Below are 23,407 nucleotides of genomic sequence, written 5' to 3' on the forward strand. Positions count from 1 at the left end.
GTGCTTTAAAAATATATTTTTTTAAGTGTTTTTTTATTTTTTATTTGTTGTAGTTTGTCAATCTCAACTAAAATACATAGTGATTAAATAGTGTACATAGTGTAGCTCCTCCCCTTTTTAACAGCCAATAGTGTTTTTTTTTTTTATTACTGCTCTGCCAGTGAGAGTGGTTGAGCTGAAGCGCATCAAATGAAAAGCCAATGCAAAGGGGGCGGGCATAATAGATACAGAGAGCATTATATTGGTCATGACTTGAGATTTATGAGGTGATGTAAATAAAACCGTTGATCCATTTAAAGCCGAGTTCAGACTGCAAGACTTTCAAAGTAGTTGTGTCACATGTGTTTTCACACTGCATGACTATCTGGGCTAGCGCTTCGTCGTTGCTGTATTTACAGTGTAGGATGGATCAGCGACAGGGGGTTTCACACTCCATGACTTTACATTAGGAAGAATCGCCAACAACTTTGTCTCGGTCCGAGAACTATGTCTCTCACAACCAAACACAAGCGAGAAGAGACATGGAAACAACAGCAGGTCACATGGTACCTTTTGTTATAGCATAGTGATTTTGTAACTACATAGTGAGAAAGAAGCCTTTAATGGGGTAGAAAATGTACTTATTTTGCTCACCTGGTTTTGAAGGGAATTAGCAATTTCACCTCAACATTTTTTCATTTTTAACCTGGATGTGGTATTTCTCAGATGACACATCAAACAGACACGGGCACTCCTGACAAATTTACACTGGTTTTTCCTCCATTTCTTGGGTCCAAACAGACTAAGAAGAAGCCCTTTTAACTTCTCCCCCAGCCTCCTGCAGCTACCCATACTAGTGGATGCTGCTCTCTTATTGGCTGTAGGTGATCGCCAATGTTATTTTAAATCAGAACACAATTCACACAGCATGAGTTGAATCACCGACAGCTCCAGATATTTAGCATGCCAAATACCTCACGGGTGTCAGCGACTCATCTGCAATTCTCTCAATCACGTCTTTGGTAGTTCACAATGTGTGATTGTTACTCACGTGAACAAGCACTGATTTTTACCTGTGATTTCAGGCATTTGTGATTTCTCAAAATCTGTCGGCAAATCAAAATTGGGGCTAAAATCATGCAGTCTGAACTCGGCATAAATAGAAGTGACAAACTACAAGCTTCACATGTTTATATGCGTTTCATAACTTCTAAATGCGATTTTTATCACTGTTTTGGAGCACACTAGCTTTTAGATATCTTAAATACAAACAATATACTAACAATACTGATACTAACATCTAAAAAACTTTATTTTAATTAATTAATTAATTATTAATGACAATAATAATAATAGTTTGTTGATCATGTGACACTAAAGACTGGAGTAAAGATGCAGAAATTTCAGTTTTGAATCACAGGAATAAACTGCATTTTAAAATGTATTCAAATATTTTAAGAAAATAAATGCAGCCTTTCAGTTTAAGATTTTTTCAAATGTTTTAATTTCTTTTTTGTTTTTAGACCAAATCCAAACATCCTTATAGTAGTAGGTCTCATTTCATAAATTAGATCCTCCTGTTAGACACAGCAAAAGTGAAAGAAGGGCAAATGCTGCTGAAATTTCAGTCACAACACGGACAATCACAGTGGAAAGCATCCACTGACATACAAAGCCCAAAACAAACAGAGAGAGTCTCATTGTCAAACTGCGCACATCTCATGTCAAAACTGTTCTAGGTGCAGAGTCCCCATCCGTGCCAAATTCTGTCAGAAGCAAGTATTCAAAGTTCATATGCCATCTTATAAAAAGGATAACTGCCGATTCATGCTTCAATTACTGAGGGCGCTATTACAAGATCCTTATTACTCATTTTAATAGGCTTAATGCCACTAAGTATAGGAGTTCAATTGAGACTCATTACTGAATCTTCTTCCTATAATTCCTCATTCCCTTTTTAATTATCAATCAAAGTGGCAACAGATACAGACCTTTCGCAGAAGGTGTGCAGGCAGGGCAGGACTTTGGGATTGTGGTAGTGGTCCAGACAGATACTGCACACCAGGAACTGCTTGTCTATCTGACGGACCACTGGGCTTGTGCGGCCGGTCTCAAACTTTGCCATTGTGACAGACATCCAAAGACGGGGCCGAGGGCCAGGACAAACCTTAACCTAAAAAGAACAAAATGATGAGTTAACAAAAACATTTATTTGATAAAAAAAAAAAACACATCAGCGGCAAGTAAGATTTGGGTTGGAAGAGTAAAATGACAGTGGTGAATTGAACCAGACAAAATTCAAACTGTGAGATTACTGCAAAAAATAAATTTACTTACGCTAACAGAACAACAAATAGGATGCAAATAAACCATCAGCACAGTGAAAACTAATGTCACAGACATCTATACACAAAAAAAACTATTAATAAGAAAGCTGGACCGGAGGATTGCTCCAAGTTCTACAGAGATCAAACTGTGCATCAGTGTTTTCATAGCGAAATGTGAAGATGTTTTTTAGACTAAAAGAAAAAGTTCTGCTGTAGAAGCAGGTATTAGATAATTTTTACCCTCTCCTTTTTAAATTAGTTAATGTATATTTTAATAATTTTCTTATTATTATTAAATATTTTAACACCTTCAAGATTATTTCTTATTCAAACTGATACTTTTACTATTAATTATACAAGTAATATGAAATATTCACCTTCATAATCATGTTCAACTCCTGTCTCTATATGCTACTATATAATGAGTAATTTTATAATCAGTATTTTTATCCCAGTGGTCAGTCCCCTGGTGCAGAGAGCCTATTGACCACTTCTGTACACACTCCACACCACACCAGCCAACTCAGCCCCCTGTGAAAGAGTTTTTTTCTTCAGCAAGGGACAGGTTAAATGTGCAAAGACCTCAGCTTACGCCAGAAAACATAAATATGCTGACATTTTCAAAAATATGTAAAATTTCAGCACAGTCACAGTTTTTTGTTTATATTGACGAGTCTTCTTTAGTTTGTAATATTATTATAATTTTTGGGTATTTTGTGTATAAAATAGCAATTTAGTTATGGCAGAAAATATATTATATTATGAAGAAATGTGAGGCATTTAATAAAAAAATGAAAGAACTCTACACCTTAAATTTGTTTCAGATAATTTTTATTTAAAAAAATCGTGACTGAATCTTGAGATTATTATTGTGAATCCTATTGAATTATGAGTCAGGTGTAGGCATGGGACGGTAACCTGTTTCAAGGTTTACCGTGGTTTAGAAAAGTTAAGGTTTTAAAACCGCCCAAGTTATCTGTTATACCGTTCCTAAAGTATATACTAGGTTTTTTGTTTTTGTTTTGTTTTTCACAACTATTTTATTTAGTTTTTTGGGGCAAGAGTATCAACCGCAGAAAATGAACGCCTACATCAGGGGTGCCCAAACATTTTCCTATAAAGGGCCAAAAAGCTAACTTGATTGAGGGTTGTGGGACAAAAAAAATATACCAAACCTGTATATATTAAATTTGCCATTGGTAATTTCCTAATTAATTCTGTAATATTTTAAAATATCTAGAAAATATTGCTTTATATCATATTAACTAATGCAGTATCATTTGTAACATCTAATGATGAACTTTTTACTGTAAAAACATAGTCCCATTTATGACACAATAGAGTTCCATGTAAAAAATATTAGTCGAGCTGCTCCTGCCTTTATACCTTGATTTGCTCGCAGATATCTTGTGCATTGTCCTCTATGTGTCAAGTGGCAGTATTTACAATTTAAAAGTCTGATTCATTTACAACATTTAATTAAATCATTTAATTTCAGTTGGCTTTTTTGTGTCTTAGCAATAAATGAAATAAACAAAAAAGTTATGTTAATTTTCAAATGTCGATCTTTGTCAAAGAAATAAGGGGTGGGGGCTGGGGGGGTGGCTGGTGGTTTGGGAGGATTGTTGTGGAGCGGGGGCACTTCTGAACATTTTGGAAGGGCACTTTCTATCCAAGACAAAAAAGGGCATGTGCACTGCACAGGTTCAGCCCTATGTGCGCACGTGCCTCTTTGAGCAACTAAAAGCCTAAATACTCAAGTTCACTGTGATTTCTTGCTTCACACACACACAAAAAAACTAAAGAGAGCCAATTAATTATATTTAAGTATATCATTAACATCTAGTTGTTCAGCTTGGTTCTGTTCACAGTGTAGAATCTGTGTAATTACGGATTAATTAAGTGTTCTTCACTCCCATATATTATTGTTTTGCGTACAAACTAAGCTTGAACACAGAAACTTGAACTTAATTCATCTGCAGTTAGTACTTTGCTTTTTTGCCCCCTTTAACCTACGAGTTTCAACAGAAGTTTCTTAGATTTGACTAAAAATATTTCAAATAATGTAAATTTCATTATATTCATTTGTGTGGAAACTATCCCAATGAAAAATGTGAACAGAAGACCTGCTGAGCTGCAACCAAACCAACTTTCACGCAAGAAAATAATCATTATTCAGCAGGGCACGGAACACAGTGTTTCATCAGAAGAGAAGAGCACAGAAAATTGGATTATGGAGTTGTGGAGGCAAATAGATGCTGGCAATTTTCATGCCACTTTTCCAGATGAGACGCAACAACGGGGGGCGGGCGGGCAGATAAGTGCTGATACAAGAGCTTGAGCTACTGCTGAGGCCATTACATGCGCCTGCAATGTAGGAGCATGCTGGGACGCTTTTTACTTTAGCTGTGCTCCGGGCAAAGAGATACAAAACTGAGGTAAAAGTAATATGGCAGGATGTTAAAGACAGCGTCTAACACTGGGCCACAGATATACGATGCACCTGCAGCATGCTAAACATCAAAATCACCAACCATAAAAAAATAAATGGTATTGTGCTGGGCAGTTTTTGCAGATATAGCGAAAAACGGTGAATACAGTGAAACAAATAAATATTTTGTAATATTACAATTGAAATGCATTAATATTACAATGCAATTCTCTGACACATTTAACCCCACAGCTATCATTTTAAAAAGGTCAATTAATAATTAATGTTATTTTAATTATTTAGTGAAATAAAGTGTACTGCTCAGCCAACATACACATTATTTTTGATTGTGTTATACACACCTGTTAAATATAAAACATTATTTAGCATGCAGAAAATATTTATTGTTTTTTACACTATTTATAATAATAATTAAAAAAATTAAAAATGTGTGTGTATATATATATATATATATATATATATATATATATATATATATATATATATATATATATATATATATACATATATATATATATATATATATATATATATATATATATATATATACATATATATATATATATATATATATATACATATATATATATATATATATATATATATATACATATATATACATATATATATATATATATATACATATATATATATATATATATATATACATATATATATATATACATATATATATATATATATATATATATATATATATATATACATATATATATATATATATATATATATATATATATATATATATATACATATACATATACATATATATATATATATATATACATATACATATACATATATATATATATATATATATATATATATATATATATATATATATATATATATATATATATACATATATATACATATATATATATATATATATATATATATATATACATATATATACATATATATACATATATATACATATATATACATATATATATATATATATATATATATATATATATATATATATATATACATATATATACATATATATATATATATATATATATATATATATATATATATATACATATACATATACATATATATATATACATATACATATATATATATATATATATATATATACATATATATATATATATATATATATATATATATATATATATATATATATATATATCCTTATAAATAATTATAATAATGTTTGTAAATGGTAGTACACAGATTATTGTCTACATACCCTTTTTATGCTTAAATAAAATGATTATAAACACTTGTTATTGTATAATAAAATAATTGTTAATTCATTTTAAGTATTAAAAAATATTATTAGTAATGTTTTATTAGTATAATATTAAGATTTCTGTTTATCACTAAGGCTATGGATAAGATCACACCTAATAATACAATACAATATTGTTTTTAATCATTCTTAAATTAGTTTTTATTTGAAATGCATAGAAATTAATTGCAATTATTGCAAAAAAGTATAGAAATACAGATGTTTTTGCAATATTTTTGTAAAACGTCTATACAGTACACAGCTGACGTGAGAATCATTAGCCCAATATATATATAGTTCAGATTAAGAGTTCAGATGCAAGACCTCTAAGTGCAGTCTCAAATTTCCGTCAAAAAATGAACATTTCTCTCAGCCTTCTTTGTTTATGTTGAGTCATTTCACTTTAAAGACCAGTAAATGAATTTATTTTTTGCCATAAAAGTGATATTATTGAACCTACACAAATCCTATCAGATCCTGATAAAAATGCTAATTTTAGAGGAAAATTTTTGAGAATTTAGAGGTTTTTGCATCTGAACTCTTCATATATATATATATATATATATTTTCTATATTGACTATATCAAGATTATCTACAATTTATTAATTTAAAAAATATTTATTAAAAGGGAGAGAAATATCTCTTATTTAAAAACATGCATGAAAAGGCCCATAACTCAGGAATATCTCTGTCTGATCAGTTTGCTGACCAGTGTTTCATTATCACTCCTTCAGTCTGTCACTTCTGCTCTCTGCCATGTTTTGACAGTGAGTGTTTTGTTCTGAATGTATGAGTGATGGTGGTAACAAGAGAACTGATACCCGTTCCCTTCGCCCGATCTCAGTAATCCTCCTTCCCTAAAGCCCCTTCACCCTCTGATTTGATGTGTTGATGTTTGTGGGCTATATTTAGCCACATGTCTCACTTGGGTCGGCTTAATAAGGGTTACGTCCAGCAGCGGATGGCTGGGATTCTTGTGCCACAACACAGAAAGAAGAGCCTGAACAGGAATCACATACACACCGACATGTACACTGAATGATGTGACTGAAACGTTTGCAAAGCATATTTATATACACATCTGAAAATAAACTAACTAACACATCTAAAATAAACACATCTGAATATAAGAGCAGGGCATTTTCTGTCAGAGTGCATAGAAAACAAAATGTAAAAAAAAAAAAAAAAGTCTAGTTTGCATGTGTAAAGTGTACATTTAATTTTGAAAAGCATTCTTAAAAAGTATTTACAGTTAGTTTATTGTATATAATAATTGACATATATTACAAAGTATTAATTAATTGTTAAAAAAATATTTTTTAGGAAGTCACACCACTTGTCTTGTTTTAAAAGGTCACATCGTATGGTATTTTCAGACTAACCAAAATTTACTGATACTCCAATTTTAGGACAGACCTATTACAGATCCTGTTTGCATTTTTTAGATTCGGGGACCCCAAATTTGATCTTATAACATTATTATCATTTTGTTTGTTTCTATTAGGTTTCATTACTACATCGTGCTATCTGTTATAGTACTGTATTCATTTATATATTGTATTTAACTCAAATACATATTAATAATTTTAATGAAATTTGTTTATATTGTATTCTAATATTTATTAATTTCAATCAGTTTGAGTGGTTTATTTATTTTTACATTTTTACTGGTTGGTTATTATATTTTAATACATTTTATCTTATTTTTATTAATTACAGTAGCATTCATAGATTATCCTTAAAGTATTACTTTTTAATGAAACAAATAAACAAAGGGTTAACGAATAAACTGTTTTATTCATTTTAAATTATTTTTATTTTATTCATTTAATTATTTTTTATTACTTGTCCTTTATTTTTTAACCATTCTTTTATTTTTCCCTGCAATGTAGACAGACCAATGATCCAATTGCAATGATCATTTTGATTGTATGATAGTACAATTAAAAGCAATCTATCATTCAAAAGCAACATGTTGTGCCTTTAAATTAGTTGCATGCAAATAAACTGCATAATACATTTTTCAATAAGTGTTCAGTGAGTGTTGCATCATAACACACATACATAGAGCAGCCAGTACACTGAACGCTGAAGACTGACATAAATCCACCTTTTCCACTAAAACAGGCTCCGCAGGGTCAGGCCCCTGGTCAAAAACCCTGACCCACATACAGCCACAATTGAGAAACCAAACACTGCGTGTCATTGTTTAAAAAAAGAGAAGGCAACAACAATCAGCAATTGTGTCACGCAGCCTCTTACAAAATGAACCCACAATCCACTCCCACACGTCACTGTGTGCATGGCACATGTGTATACACTTTTCACACACTCCGTTGCTAACATACAGTGCAAATCTCAATGACTATCATTTATTTTGTATATAATTAATTATTATTATGCGATGCATTTTTAACAAGAACTATAAGTGAAAAACTCCTTATATTAAATTTGCATTATTACTATAAACAGCATTCCTTTTATAAGTAAAATAGGCCAAAATTAAAAAGTTATTCACAACGAAATATTAAAAAAGAGGGATAAATCCAATATTTCATCCTTTCGTATTTACTAAAAAATGAATAAGCAAAAAGGAGGGATTGCCACTAGTCAAGTAATACTCATACTGTAGCAGGGCAACAACAACAAAATCAGGTTGAGAATATGAGAAATTATAAATTTAATTTGAAAGATTTTAAAATTAGCTGTGAATCCATGAATTAACACATTTAGGACCTCTTCAGTAGTTTCCCTTGAACTATGCCAAAGCACGATTGTTCCCCCTGTCCTCTCCCCTGATGGCCTGCACTCACACTGCATTTTGCCTTCCGAGCCGGAGCACGCTTACGTCATCGATGATGAAACTGTTCAGTTTAACGGGAAGAGAAGCACTCTCGATAAGCACAGTGGACATTGCTTTAGCTATGTCGCTTTAGTCCTTTGGGATGCATTGACACAGTCAAATATTTTGGCAAACAGATTCACAACTTTTGACGCTCATTATGTATCATAAAAGTCCTCGTGCTAGGAAGCTGCACGTATTAGGAGGTTTGCTGAAAGTGCAGCTGACGTGCAGCGAAGGGGTTTGTATCTTTAATAAACTATGACAGTTTGCATTCATTGAACAGTAACAATGATTAATAAACCTATAAGAAGCAGTCTCTTAATAGTGACATCGCATCTTCAGTTTCGGGCTCTTTCGCACTTTGCACTCACACTGCAAGCGTACCATGCCAAAGCCCAAACAAACTGTGTTCTGGCACACCTCTTCCAAACCGGGCCAGAGCCAGCCAACTGAACCACGCCTGGGCCCGATTTTGAGCACTCACACTTATCAAACGAATAAGGAAACATGCCAGGGCATGGTTTGGATTAGTGTGAGTGCACCAATGTTACTAACCAGGCCCTATATATAGCCTGCCATCCTTATCTATATATCTATATCTATATATATCTATATATATCTATATATATATATATATATATATATATATATATATATATATATATATATATATATATATATATATATATATATATATATATACACAAGCAAATAAGATTTAAGAGTTAATCTTTGGTCCATCCTGCTTAGTATTAATTCACACCATGATTTATTCACTATACCCTCAGTACCTTAAGAAGATCTCAACCTCTCTGTGCATGAAACTTTTCAAAATCAGTCTGTGATTTTTCTCAAGGGGGTCTTATATCAGAATTCTTCACCTTAGCAAAGTCTCTGAGAATCTGACACTGTGTACTTCTGGAGACTCAAGTAGGCTGCAGTTCTGATTTATACATCATTTATTAATGCATAACTACTATTCATTTTGTATTCAATAATAATGATGTAGTGGAATTGGCAATATATGAAAAGAATATTGACCTGCATAATAGTTATGCACACACTGTAACTGCTTCTGACATCCATAAACATTACAAAGGGATACTAACATACAAAAGTGCGACCATGGAACACAAAACCAGCCCAAAACCATTTAGTTTTATACACTACCTGAAAGCTAAATAAAAGATTTTGGTGTATGATTTGTTAGAATATGACAAAAGTTGACTCATATATTTGAAAATGTTAAATCTGAGGCTTGAAAAAAAAATCTAAATATTGAGAAAATAGACTTTAAAGCTTTCAAAATAAAGTGTTTATGTAAATTACTAATCAAAAATTGTGTATTTATATGATATGTATACAGTTGAAGTCAAAATTATTAGCCCCCATTTTAATTTTTTCTTCTTTTTTAAATATTTCACAAATGATGTTTAACAGAGCAAGGAAATTTTCACAGTATGTCTGATAATATTTTGTCTTGTAGGAAAAAGTCTTATTTGTTTTATTTCGGGTAGAATAAAAGCAGTGTTAAATTTCTTAAAAAACATTTTTGGGACAAAATTATTAGCCCCTTTAGGCTAATTTTTTTCGATAGTGTACAGAACAAACCATCGTTATACAATAACCTGCCTAATTACCATAACCTGCCTAGTTAACCTTATTAACCTAGTTAAGCCTTTAAATGTCTCTTTAAGCTGTATAGAAGTGTCTTGAAAAATATCATGTCAAATATTATTTACTTTCATCATGGCAAAGATAAAATAAATTAGTTATTAGAAATAGGTTTTTAAAACTATTATGCTTTGAAATGTGCTGAAACAATCTTCCCTCCATAAAACAGAAATTGGGGAAAAAATAAACAGGGGTGCTAATAATTCAGAGGGGCTAATAATTCAGACTTCAACTGAATATATATATATATATATATATATATATATATATATATATATATATATATATATATATATATATATATATATATACATACATATATATACATATATATATATATATATATATATATATATATATATATATATATATATATATATATATATATATATATATAGATATTCAGTTGAAGTCTGAATTATTTACATACATATATATATATCGAAAATAACAGAAAATCTATATTTTTTGAATATATTTTTGGCTATTCCCAACACTTTTGCTGTGCAATTAAAGACTGATTTTGTTTAGGGTCACAAATGGCATCTTTCCCTCAAAGCACACATTCCTCCTCAAACTCTCACACATGAAACCCCAAAACAATCAAGCACTAAACGCATGAACATGACACTAAACAAAGCATGAAACGTCCCTGGACCTCAAACCAACTCTGACCAGATGTGTTGTTGAAGAGACAGAAACAAAAGCATTCCTCTCATTCACTGCCACTGAACACGCACAAACACACAGACCGCACAGCCATTCATGTGCACGCACAGCGACTCTCAAAACACTTACACATACAAGTGGACTGTCTCAGGCAGGCTCCATTGTTGTTTCGTGTAGTTTTCAGCAGGGCCTGGTGTCTGAAGAGCACAGCAGAACCCGATCCCTCAGTCTCCAGCCCCCCTCCCCAAATGAACAACACACAGCGTACAACGTCCACTCGCCTCTGCGCTCTGAGACACAGTCGTGATGTCATAATAAAGAGGCGGGGATAGACACAAACCACGTCCACTGGGCCGCGCTATTGGTTGAGGATGAATGCACAGGTTTAACTCTTCCCACACGCTCTGCTGTGATTGGCAGTCCAGTGTTATCTTCCCAAAGGCATGGATTGCCTAAGAGAGAAACAATGCCTGACAGACTTGGGCGGGTTGGGAAAAGGAGAGGATTTAGGTTGAAATGCCTGCTTTTTTAGTTGTATTGAGAGTGTTTGAGAGCGTATGATGGACTTACCAGTAATGCTCATGTTAAATAAGTTTGGTTGAAAAGGTCTTTAAATAGTTTTCAGTTAACTGTGCACCTGCTTCTATAGGAAAAAGCTGTTTAAATGCAAATAAGTCACACAAAGTGCTTTCAGGTTTGTGAGAGATTTTAATGTTATAGCAAAAACTTCTGAATCAATGTTAATCTTGGTTTAGCTCCGGACATTGCCCTGCTTTTGCATGCTTGCGAAATGACCGACATAATAAGTCTTAAAACAATCACTGAGTATGATGGTTATATAAGAGATGATGTCATTACATCTGGGTGGAGGGACTGCAGATTGTAGGATTGGGATGAATATGGAGGGTTAAATTTGGTATTATTGGTGGTATTACTTCTACTCTGGTCAAATGTATTTAATAATAAAGCAAAAATCACTACACGTGGCAAAGTTTAATGCATAATTGTATTCGTTTGGAATTGGTCTGTTAAATTAGTTTATTATTTTTATGAATGTTTTTGTTTAGTCATTTTTTGTCACATATACACATATATATTTTACTTTATGTTTTAGTGTTCAGCTAAATGAAATATTTATTTGACAGCTGTAACACATTTTTATATATTTAATATTTCTGAATTAAAATTGAATCTACTTCAGTATGCAAACACAATTTCAGTTCTATATACAGTATGTAGCTTCAGTTAATTACCTGAAAATAAAACACATGGTTTCATAGCAGTAGATATATTACAATATTAAAATGTTATTATATAACAGGGGTGCCTAAATTTGAAGTGCCATATGCCAACTTGACTGGCCAAAGGTAAATATAGTTGCCATGGGTAATTTCCTAATTTATTTAAAAATATTTATAAATAAGTAGAAAACATTGCTTTATATTAGTTAATACAGCATTTTTTTTTACATTTTATATTGAACTTATTAAAGTAAAAACAATCTCATTTGTAACAGAATAGAGTTACACTAGTTTTTGCCTTGATTTTCTCACCAATGTCTTCTGCATCTCTATCCGTTAAGTGACATAAAATAAATATGATATATTTACAACGTTTAACATTTCATTTCAGTTTGCTTTTTTGTAGAGGATGCCCTTCCAGCTGCAACCCTCTGGGAAACATCCATACACACTCATACACTACGGACAATTCACTCAATTCACCTGTACCGCATGTCTTTGGACTGTGGGGGAAACCGGAGCACCCGGGGAAAACATGCAAATTCCACACAGAAATGCCAACTGACACGGCCGAGGCTCGAACCAGCGACCTTCTTGCTTTGAGGTGACAGCACTACCTACTATGCCACTGCATCGCCATCTCTGATATATAATGATTATTATTATTCTTTAAACAATGCAACATTATAATACTAATTTAAATTATCATTACCTGACAATTTTATCTCCTACCAAAAATTGTGCAAATTCATTTATGCAATAATTTATTTGTTTTGAATGAATCTGATTACAAAATGCATTCTAATGGATGACATGTTAATCCATCAGCAAAGCATTTTCAGATTAGATGGAAAACATCAACTGTCATTAATCTGGAGGGATTGACTGTCTGAATTCTGAATTCAGGCATGGTTGACTCAAATATCATGCACAAGAACACACCAGTACAAACGACTACACCTGTGGTCATCCCAAAAAAAGTAAAAACATATGAGATAGCAAACTCTGTGATTAGTCCCATTCTGTAATGAGAAAAGTAGTTCAATTATATTCTCAACAAGTCAAGACAACAGGTTTAAGTTAACCTAACTACAGTAGAAACTTAACAGGTCAGCCTCCGACGCCTAGACTGCAGCTCTACACATGAAGTTTGTCAACTGGTAAAGTTTGTTCCTCATCAAAATAAGTTTGTTCCCCGTCTCAAAAACAAAAACTTTTTTCCCATTTGAAATATATTTTATTTTAACATTTTAAATATTTTGAGACAGTAAACATGTCAGGCTAAATAACTAAAATAAATCCTTGACTTCATTAGTTTCAAAAACACAATTTTCCTTAAAACTTTAGGCATCTTTGGATATCTTTCTTTTCTTTAGATATAAAGTAAGCCATTTTCTAGGTATAAGGCATGATTGGATGTTGGTTTCTAAGAGATTTGTTTTTCAGATGTTTCCTGAATCAACGGCTGACCAGTAGCTGGGAGTCCTTTTCTGCTGGAGATACTATTGCCCTATAAAAAACTCAATAAAATAGTTAAATAAAAAAAATTATAATTACCCTAGAAACAGTATTTCTGAACATTTTAACGGTTTAAAGGGGTTTAATGGTTAAAAGGGGTTTGACTTTTCAAAATTGTGGTAAACTCTACAACCGGTTATCGTCCCATGCCTAGTCGCCACTGGCTTGCTTGGTTTAGGACTTGTGCAGCTGTGCATCGATGCATTTGCTTTTCAGTGTTTGGAATTTCAGCCGTGAAATTTAAACTACACCGAACTAAACTAAACTGAACTAAACTAAACTAAACTAAACTGAACTGAACTGAACTGAACTGAACTGAACTAAACTAAACTAAACTAAACTAAACTTCAACTCTGAAAACTGGACTAACAGTTTCAATTTACTACAACTTCTATGTTAAGCTGCTTTGACACAATTTACATTGTAAAAACACTATAGAAATAAACATAATGTGAATTTAATTAATAAAATTAGTTGTTTCACTTTAATCATTCAAACATACAGTTGAAGTCAAGATTATCAGCCCTCCTGTGATTTTTTTTTCAAATATTTCCTAAATGATGTTTAACAGAGCAAAAAAAATTTTTACAGTATTTATTTTTTGAGAAAGTCTTATTTGTTTTATTTGAGCTAGAATATTTTTTTTAACCATTTTAAGATCAATTTTATTAGACCCCTTAAGCAATATATATAATTTTTGATAGTCTACAGAACAAACCATTGTTATGCATTAACGTACCTAATTACCCTAACTTGCCTAGTTAACCTAAACTAGTTAAGCCTTTAAATGTCACTTGTATGGAAGTGTCTTGAAAAATATCTAGTCAAATATTATTTACTGTCATCTTGTCAAAGATAAAATAAATCAGTTATTAGAAATGAGTTATTAAAACTATTCTTTAGAAATGTGTTGAAAAAAATCTTCCTTCCTTGTGGAAATTTTGGAACAGAATATACAGGGGGGTTAATAACTCAGGAGGGCTAATGATTCTGACATCAATTGTATGAACTTTTTAAAGTTTAGTCTAATGCCATTTAAGATTACTTGTAAGCTTAACTCAATTAGCTTTAACATTTTAGACAAACACTATTTATTTTCTTCCATTGCAATTGAACAGTATTAAAGATCTTTATATATTATGATAACATATGAAGCACATAACACAAACAGTGAAGGGTAAGGAAGGCTTTCTGATGACTGCATTAATTAATCTTTACATAAAGTGTAATTAGATGCTGCGTCTGGTCTGCTTTGCTCTGATGGAGGCCTCGGGCTGTGCTCAGTTATGTAATCCGGTATGTCAGTGCGATTGCGAAGAGGAGAGGGAGATTTACTCCTGCCGCAGGACACATGACTCAACAGAAGGCTGGCAGTACACCGCAGGGCGCAGGACAGACAGAGAAGATCCCGCTTTCTACCCCGTCACCATCTTATATTTGTCATTACTTTGATTTTTGCGTTTCTTTTTGTCTTGAGGAGTTTTACAGCTTTATCGCCCTTGAGGATTTTTCTTCTTGTTTAGTGGTTGTTGTTGTTTAGATGTTGCAGAGTCCTAAAAATAGGTTTGGAGAAATAAAAATAGAAATAATCATTTTATAAAGTCATTTAATTTGGTTTAGGGACAAAGAAAAGATGAATAGAGCAATTAACCCCATTCTTTAAGAGATTATCCAGATTCACATTACAATAAAAAATATTTATTATTACAATAAAAAAGTAATACTTTAAAGTAATAATTTTTCAAGAACATTTTTCCTTTTTTTAACAATGATAAATCAGACAACTGACATGATATATTCTATTTTATTCTATTCCATTTGTACTTATTGTGAGTAACATAATAATAAAATTAATACTACTACTACTAATGATAACAACAATCCCATTCTATAAGTAATTATTCTGATTAACATTATAATAATAAAATATTCAATATTATAATAATAAAAAAGTACTAGCTTAAAGGGTCCCACTTTATATTAAGTGGCCTTAATATGTACTTACATAGGAACTAATAGTTTGTTACACTGCATTTATTGTGTAAATACATGTATTTACTGTGTACTTATTCTTGATTAAATACATGTATGTAATTACATCTGTAATTAACTTTTGTAATTACATTTGTAAATACACTGTTGACCATCCCTTACACCTTAACCCACCCTTAAACCTACCCATGCCACTAAACCTGTCCATGACCCAACCTCAATCCCAACTCAAAAGCACCACAAGTGTTCTCAAATACATTATAAACACAGTTAGTACATTGTATTTATTTTTTTTATGTAAGTACATAGTAGTTAAAGACACTTAATATAAAGTGGGACCGCTTAAAGTAATCATTTTTCAAGAGCATTTACATGTATACCTTTATGACATTTTACCTTTATTTATACCAACTGACCTGATATATATTCTATTCTATTCTATTCTATTCTATTCTATTCTATTCTATTCTATTCTATTCTATTCTATTCTTACTTATTGAGTAGCATAATAATAATAATGATTATAACAATATTAATAACAATAAGGTTAAAAAAGTGTCTAGGCATGGACATTTTAAAGCATAGTTTTAGTTTAGTATTATATACAATTCCAGAATGTCATTTTTAGCTCACTAAAATAAATGCACATGCATACTTTCCACACCAATAAATGAGCCTGTGATAATTTTAGAAAAATACTGTAAATTAATCCAGAAAGATATACAATATTACAATGTTATTCAATATAACATTTATTTTGATTGTTATTATAATTTTAAAATTGTAATATTATAACAGCAATCAAAATAATGATCAAATGACAATGTTGTAATACACCTATAGTCTATAGCAAACTATAGAAAAATACAGAAAATAAAATGGGACATTTCAGTTCCATCAATATAGCAATATATATCCAACAATATATTTACTTAAATTTTATAATAATTCTAACATTGCAATATTATGAAAGCAATTGAAATAATTAAATGACAATGTTATATTATACCAAATATTGTAGAAATATAGAAAAATACTGAAAATGTAAATGTAAAAAAATGAAATTTTAGTTCAGTCATCACATGTACTATTACAATATTTTAATGTTTTCCACATAATATATATTTATTTGTCAGAATTTTGACATGCTAATATTAGAGCAATCAATATAATAATTAATTGACAATATTGTATCATACCAATAGTTGCACAATTTATCAAAAAATACAGAAAATTAATCCAGAAAGGGAAAATTCAGTTCAGTCATAACATGTATTATTATTATGATAATTCAATGTTATTCTATATAAAATTATTTTAATTGTTATTATAATTTTAAAATTGTAATATTATAAGAGAAATTGAAATAATGATTAAATGACGATGTTATATTACATACAGTAAATAGTTTTATATTAGTTATATAGCGTATAATAGTAATAGTTTTATAGCAAATTATTAAAAAATGCAGAAAATTATTATAGAAAGTAAAATTTCAGTTGTCATTATTATTACATATTATTACAATATTACGATGTTATTCTATATAATCTTCGTTTTTATTTTTATTATAATTTTAAAATTGTAATATTATAACAGCAAACAAAGTAATGATTAAACGACAATGTTTTATTATAGCGATAGTTTTATAGATAATAGTTTTATAGCAAATACTGACAATTAATTTAAAAAGTGAAATTCCAATTCAGCCTTACATGTATTCTTTAAATGAATGATTCTGTATCTTAAGACAAGACTGTATATATGATAACGTTCTCCCAGTGTGAGATGGGCTCTTGGCCTGGTCCTGACAGTAGATCATGAATAGGTCATCCAATCATATCCCAATGTCTCTCTCTCGCTCTCTCTCTCTCTCCCCCGCACTCTCTGGACTGTAGAAATATTCCTGTAGGGAATGCATGCATAGCTGGTTGCATGAGATGGTCCAGAAATAATCTGATCCTTCAAATAACTACTGTTTATGTGTGTGCTTTCAAAGGAGATGCTTAAGAACACTTAATGCCTGAAGCAAACAAACAATACCAACAAACAGGTCAAAACTTTTTAGTTTAATCAAGTACTTGCTGTATGTAAAGTGTAGTGTTTTAACAAAAGCTACTGCACATGTGCTTCTGCCTCTGGTGCTTCAGAGTTTTATGATGTGTTTACAGTTTAGGTGTATAAATTATGCAGGAGAGTGTCCTCATTCTGCGGTTCAGGGCTGAACGAGTGTTTTCTGAATAGTGAATAGAGGACCAGACCCCGGAGAGTTCAGAAAGGGATGCGGTTTTGAAGGGCCATGATGACGCATCCATCGCAAATAACCAGAGCAAACACAGAATATTAAAACACCTCTGAAGGCTATAGAAGATATGTTAAATTAGGATGTTGTGTTATGCAAAGGGAATCTGATTTTTCTTTGTGTTTTAATAGTGTGGTCTTTATTTTTGTGTAATGTTTTCTTGAAGAGCGTGGCTGTGGTACTTTTAACATACCTGTTATATCAATGGCTTTGTGGCACAGAATTAAACAAAATTACAACTTTTTGTCCCACTTTATATTAAGTGTCCCTAACTACTATGTACTTAAATCAAAAAAATAAATACAATGTACTTACTGTGTTTATAATGTATTTGAGAACACTTGTGGTGCTTTTGAGTAAGGATAGAGGTTGGGTTATGGACAGGTTTGGTGGCATGGGTAGGTTTAAGGGTAGGTTAAGGTGTAAGGGATGGTCAACAGTGTATTTACAGTGTATTTACAAATGTAATTACAAAAGTTAATTACAGATGTAGTTACATGCATGTATTTAATTATGCTTAAGTACACAGTAAATACATGTATTTACACAATAACCACATTGTAACAAACTATATTTTCTAGCTACAAAGTCTGAGTTTGTCGCAGGTTATAGTTATTAATAATTCAATTCAAAGTTTACTTCTTGCTGTTTATTTATTTTTTATTTTTTTGCAGTTTTCTGAGCTTATGGGCCCTATCAATCACCCGGCGCAAGATGTGTTTGGCATGATTTGTTGCTATTTTCAGACCAGCGCAACAGTAATTTTTATGTTTTGCAGCTCTTTGTTTAAATAGCAAGTCTATTTGTGTGTTGGTCTATAAAGGAGGCATGTTAAGGCACATTGTTGTTTTGAGGAACTAAAATAGACTGTGCCATTGGCCACCTAAAAGCTGGTCCAGCGCAGAGCGCGTTATGCACCTGTGCAGATCCAAACACTTGCACATTGCTTAATACACACAGGATGTACAGCAATACACACATGTAGAAGTATAGAAACTACTGCCTTCATGCCTTCTTTACCTCGAGGTAGTTTTTTTTTTCAATTTATTCATGACAAATTGCATTTGTGTAATGTTATTATTATTATTTATTATATGCATATTTATATTTGCTTTGATTAAAAAAAGCTTAGATTTAGGCATAAGAATAGAGATAGAATTTTTTGAGCACACTTTATTATTGTTCATTTATTAATTTTCTGGCAATTAGAACTGAATTTAGAAATAGTTTGAAAACAAATCTTTGCGTTTAAGAAACAAAATTAAATATGTAGGCTAACAGATGTTTTCAGTGAAGTGTGCACTACTCTGTTTCCTTATCCACAAAAGTAAAGGAGTAAAGTAATGAGTAAAAGTAAAGTAAAGGGAAAGTAAAGAGGCCGAATGGAGGAAGTTTGTTCCTTATCCTCACGCTGCAGATGGTCTGGTTAACTGTTTAGTGAAGCATTCAGTTTTTCCATTTACAAAGTCTGTCATGTAAATAGCGAATGCGTCATGGCGCAACACAACTGACTCTTGATAGGAATGGGAGATGAGACTCTGATTAGTTTAATGCATGTCTTGCTCAAAACACCCCCCTAAGCGATTAAGAGAATAAGCACAACCCTGTTAGACCATACACCCCTGAGCAAACTGTATTTTTCCATCCTTAAAATAGCAAAAGTGGATTCGGACATGCCCTTAATGCTTTTGCACCCTGTGCTTTAAGCAGGTCGCACATCAGAAGCGCCACTCGGCGACGCGACACAACGCAATTCGCCGCAATTCGGCAGCTGTTGGTGGCGCCCAACTATGACGCAGTCATATTTTAGCCGCGCCACAGAGCGCCATCTAATTACTTTCATCTTAAATATCATGCGAATGTGCGCGTCTGGTGTGTGATACTTTATACTGTCATGTGCGCGCTGTGTTGCGGCGCCGAGCTGCGCTTCTGGTGTGCGACCTGCTGTGCACCTAGATCATTAAAATAGAGCTCTATATTTCACAATTTTGGCTTTTCAACTCAGATTATCATTTTCATTAAGCAATTCTATTTTTTTTTTGTCCCAAAAATGAAAGTTTGTATTGTAAAAAGTGAGTTAACCTGTTAAAATTATTCAGTAAATGGAATATGTGCATAATTATAAAGATTAGCACTTCATTTTAATGTACAATTTTAGGCTATTAGCTCAATAAACGAGTAATTATCTAGTTGCAATAGTGGCTTTAATTATTGGCAAGGATTAGCGATGTAGAATAATATTGTACTTTATAACAGTTAAATAGTTAATAACAGTGAATTGTGAAAAACAAAATTGTTACCAAATTAAGTCAACTAAATAGTTCCAAGTTACTCACTTTTTTAAAGTAAAATCATTCAATCGCTTTAAAAGTAATGGGCTTATTCACTTCTTAAAGTAAAGTCAACTAATGGATTTCTATAATGTATACACTCACTCAAAAAGACAAAATTGTAATACTGACTAGTGGTGTGAGACTGGCAATACATGCTCATCGGTAATATGTGCCCTAGGCAACAAATAAAAAGAAAAAATGGGGAAAGAGACTTGGTTACTTTAAGTTGAAACTTTTAGCATGTGATTATAAACCAGGTAGAGTTAACTGACTTGAATTAGCAGAATTCAATATTACCAGAAAGAATCATCATCTATAGTTCACCATCAGAGTGTCATCATCAAGGTCTATGAAGCAGAAGCATGTTTTTGTGTGCAGGCTATCCTGAACCTTCATTAACTCATTCTTGTCTACATTTCTCCTTTGCTCTCAGAAATGCTCACATAATAATGCAACAATAGTCAATAGTGTCTCCAAACAAACTAAGAGGGCTAATTCCCTTTTAGACCCCTCAACACCTACAGAAATAACACAACACTCATACCTCCAGAGAATAATTCAGATTCAGATTAAACTCCTAAAGCCTGTGAAGAAGATGACTTGAGAACGACTGTTTTAAAGAGGATGTGCAAGTTGTCATCCTTCTTTTATCACATTACAGTACGCTTGATCATCATCAAACACACACACACACACACACACACACACACACACACACACACACACACACACATGGCAAACACACACACGGCAAACACATCCATGCCACTGAGACTCTCTTTTCGCTTGCTGATTTTGTCTTCAAAAGGAAAAAGATCCCTTTCAAAATCAACTTTTCAAAAATTTGGATGTCAGGCGATGTAAAAATGTATTTTACTGATAAAAGTCAGGGAAATTTACTAAGTGGTTTTGCCAGTTATCCAATATTTATTTAGTTGTCTGTTTTAAAAGAGACCAATATTCAATATTTACACTATTTTTTTGTGAAAAACTTGTAGGCAAACTTGATGCGATTTGCACTACAGTTAAAACACTTCATTTCTTTTAAATAGAGACATTTTACAAATCACCAAAAATAAATAGTTGAGCTTGACCATTTTTTAATCCATTCAGCCAATCTCTGGGTCTAGCTGGAGCACTTTTGGCTTAGCTTAGCTTAGCACAAATCATTAAATCAGATTAGACCATTAGCATCTTCCTCAACAATTACCATAAGAGTTTCAATAATCTTCCTATTTAAATCTTAAATATTCTGTAGTTACATCATGTACTAAGATTGATAGAAAATGAAAAATTGCTATTTTCAAGGTCATTGTTCTGACACCGCTACATTTTGCAAAACAAATGCAAGACAAATTTGCTTAAGTTGGTGCTTAAAATGAGACAGCCTTCCTCTAATTCAAATACTAGAGCTTGTCACAATGCAAAGCTTGTTTGATTTTGTTTTATTTATTTTTTTGTTCAATTGTTTTGTTTAATATGACTGTTGTAGGTTGATTTGGATAAAAGTAATCAGTGTTTTTTTTCAGCCATGTTTTATCAATATAGCAAGTTCAGACAGTGATCTCTTTTCACCCTCTCTTTTGTCAATCACACCACTAGTGTAAGGCACATACGAATGTCTGCATAATAAACTTATATATACACTCCTAAGAATATACAGTTGAAGTCAGAATTATTACCCCCCCTTAGATTTTTTTTCTTTTTTGAATATTTCCCAAATGACATTTAACAGAGCAAGGACATTTTCACAGTACATATATACATATGTACGCACACACACACACACACATACATACATACATATATATATATATAATAAGTGGCTTAAACCATTATGTACTTACATTAAAAATAAATGCAATGTACTTGTGTTTATATTGTACCAACAGTATTGGTAAGGTTAGGGACAGGATTGTTGGTATAGGTAGGTTTAAGGATGGGTTAAGGTGTAATGGATGGGTCAACAGTGTTTTCTGTAATTTTCTGTAATTACGAGTGTAATTACAGAAAATAATTACAAATGTAATAGCATGCAGGTACTTTATGTACCTGCATGTAATTGCACTCATAATTGTACTGTTGACCCATCCATTACACCTTACATTAAGCATTTTTTAAATCAAGTAATAATTATGTAACAAGTGCATTAATTAATTTAAATGCAAGTACATAGTAGTTAAAACCACTTAATATAAAGTAGGAACAAAGACTTGTAATAGACATTGATTGTTCGTTTAAAACTATTAACATTTAAAAAACATTTTCATTCCACAAAAGGTTTATTATTATTTATTATTAATACGTTCTTTACACCTCACTTCAAAATGTTTCTTTTAAGAACTATTCAAAGGTTCTTTGGAAAATCAATAATGATCTTTCTATGGCATAACTGTGGAAATTCTGAGAAAACTGTGCTATAGATTACGGTTTAAAGTCAGTTTGATCATACATTCATAATCTTTGTTACTCATCCTTCATATTATGCTGAAATGTGCTATAAATACAAACAGACATCTAAAGCTATGCGTCAAAGTAAGCTAAAATAATAACTGCCAGCATTAACTGACACTGATTATGTTGGGCTTTAAGCACAAAAGTCGTCCTTTTGAATAGGAACAAAGATGCACATTTTTCTGAAGCACAAGAATCGGCTTTAAAATAGAAACTTGTTAGCGTTTGTATTGTGATGATAAATGTCACTACCTGTTCGTATCCGAACTGGTATGACAACATGGGTCTCTACAAAACCACCCGGAATGAGCTAAACTGGTTCTGTTGACCGAATTAAT

The 23,407-nt window shown here is 31.8% G+C and overlaps 1 protein-coding gene across 10 annotated transcripts in view; it reads right to left on the minus strand.

The window, feature by feature from the left end:
• trim3b (tripartite motif containing 3b) overlaps positions 1-23,407 on the minus strand; it is a 59,998-nt gene that overhangs the window by 22,953 nt on the left and 13,638 nt on the right. For 6 of the 10 annotated variants that reach the window (XR_012385918.1, XM_073914022.1, XM_073914023.1 and 3 more), the window contains 1 exon segment: positions 1,971-2,152. Coding sequence is in view for 9 of the 10 variants with exons in the window: in XM_073914022.1 (XP_073770123.1) it covers positions 1,971-2,116 (146 nt within the window). In the remaining variant the exon portion in view is untranslated. 10 annotated transcript variants of the gene reach the window in all.

Source organism: Danio rerio, chromosome 10, assembly GCF_049306965.1.
Source record: "Danio rerio strain Tuebingen ecotype United States chromosome 10, GRCz12tu, whole genome shotgun sequence".
Classification (NCBI taxonomy): domain Eukaryota; kingdom Metazoa; phylum Chordata; class Actinopteri; order Cypriniformes; family Danionidae; genus Danio; species Danio rerio.